Here is a 1,744-nt window from a genome sequence, read left to right as displayed (position 1 = left end):
AAAAAAGTGAATAATGGAAAGGATTGTGCATTTTTATCTCATGTGGGTAAATCTCTTAATTCTCCTCATAATATTGCTGTTAAGTCTTGTAAAGATTTGCTCATCAATTACAGCTAGCTCTTGTTGCTGCGGCTAAAGAAGTTGTTGATGTTCATGCTTTTTTTTTAAGTTTGAGTAATATTATCAATGTTATGTGTTCTTCTTGCAAATGCAATGATGAATTACGATCTGCTTATGCAACTGAAATTTTCCATTTAGTTGCAACTAATCAAATTGAAACAGGAAGGGGAGCAAATCAAATTGGCACATTAAAAAGATCATGAGATACTAGGTGGAGCTCTCACTTCAACTCAATTTGTAGCCTTTTACGTATGTTTGGAGCAACAACTTCAGTTCTGGAAGATTTGGCTACTAATGGATCTACATATTCTCAACGTGGTGATGCTACTTATGCTCTTAAATCTTTATTATCATTTGATTTTGTTTTCATTTTGCATATGATGAAAGAAATCATGGGAATCACTGATAAACTTTGTCAAGCATTGCAACAAAAATCTCAAGACATTTTGAATGCTATGCATCTGGTTTCTAGTACAAAGTCATTGATTCAACAGTTAAGAGATAGTAGTTGGGGAGCACTTTTGGAGAAAGTTAGTTCTTTCTGCAATGATCATGCTATTCAGATACCTGATATGGGTGCTTCTTTTAGTGACATAATTCGGTCTCGTCGTAAAAAGGATGTTGTCACTGTTGAACACCACTATCGTGTTGACATTTTTACTAGCGTGATAGATTTTCAATTGAAAGAGCTAAATAGTAGATTTAGTGAGCAAGCAACCGAGCTCCTCATACTGAGTACATCTCTAGATCCTAAAGATGCTTTCAAGTTATTCAGTGTTTGCAACATATGCAATCTTGTAAAGAATTTCTATTCTTTAGATTTTTCTGAGCAAGAAAAGATTCAATTGGATTATGAGTTACAACATTATGAACTTGATGTGGTTAAAGCTCCAGATTTTCAGAATTTGTCTACTCTTGCTGAATTGTGTCAAAAATTGACAGAGACAGGAAAATCAAATATATATCCTTTAATTGATAGATTAATTCGTCTTGTTTTGACTCTTCCTGTGACAACAGCAACAACTGAACGGGCCTTTTCAGCTATGAAGATTATTAAAACAAGGCTTCGAAACAAGATGGAAGATGAATTTTTAGCAGATTGTATGATTGTATATATTGAAAAGGAAATTGCTTCAAAATTCACTTCAGAGATGATAATTGATGATTTTAGTTCCATGAAGCATCGTCGAGCAAGTTTAAAAATATCAAAATCTTAAAGTATGTAGTTGAACATTGACTTTTATATAATATAATAACTTTTTTTATATATATGCTACAAATCATATTTTGTTAATTTTTTGTTATATTTTATATTTAATTGGCCCCCCTCTTATGAAATTTCTGGTTCCGCCACTGATTATGACCAAACACACTTAATGTGAATGAATCTTACGCTTCACATGATTTCATGTTGTGTAGATTTTTATTTTATTGTTGATAAGATTTTCTTCTATGCTTAGGGATTTGATCATGTAACTTAACATGCTATGCCAATTGAGACTATCAATTTATCTTTCTTCGCATCTAATGGGTGAAATGATGGGAACAAAATGATACAAGTACTATTTTCTATTCATATGAATCGAACTAATACTCCCTAATGATTTTTATAAATGTTAAAATT

General features: G+C 31.8%; 1 protein-coding gene across 1 annotated transcript; it reads left to right on the top strand.

The window, feature by feature from the left end:
* The first annotated feature begins 371 nt into the window (after positions 1-371).
* LOC107495700 (uncharacterized) lies at positions 372-1,147 on the top strand. The gene is made up of 2 exons (XM_016116867.3): positions 372-1,045; positions 1,138-1,147. The coding sequence occupies exons 1-2, from the start codon at positions 372-374 to the stop codon at positions 1,145-1,147; spliced, it is 684 nt and encodes a 227-aa protein (XP_015972353.3).
* Positions 1,148-1,744: the final 597 nt, after the last annotated feature.

The sequence above is a fragment of the Arachis duranensis genome, chromosome 6 (assembly GCF_000817695.3).
Source record: "Arachis duranensis cultivar V14167 chromosome 6, aradu.V14167.gnm2.J7QH, whole genome shotgun sequence".
In the NCBI taxonomy this organism is placed as follows: domain Eukaryota; kingdom Viridiplantae; phylum Streptophyta; class Magnoliopsida; order Fabales; family Fabaceae; genus Arachis; species Arachis duranensis.
Note: the sequence above shows the minus strand (reverse complement) of the source record. Positions and strands in the feature narration are given on the sequence as shown.

Bases quoted from the DNA above. Each gene is read 5' to 3' on its own strand.
- LOC107495700 (XM_016116867.3), top strand. From the start codon at position 372: ATGTTTGGAGCAACAACTTCAGTTCTGGAAGATTTGGCTACTAATGGA.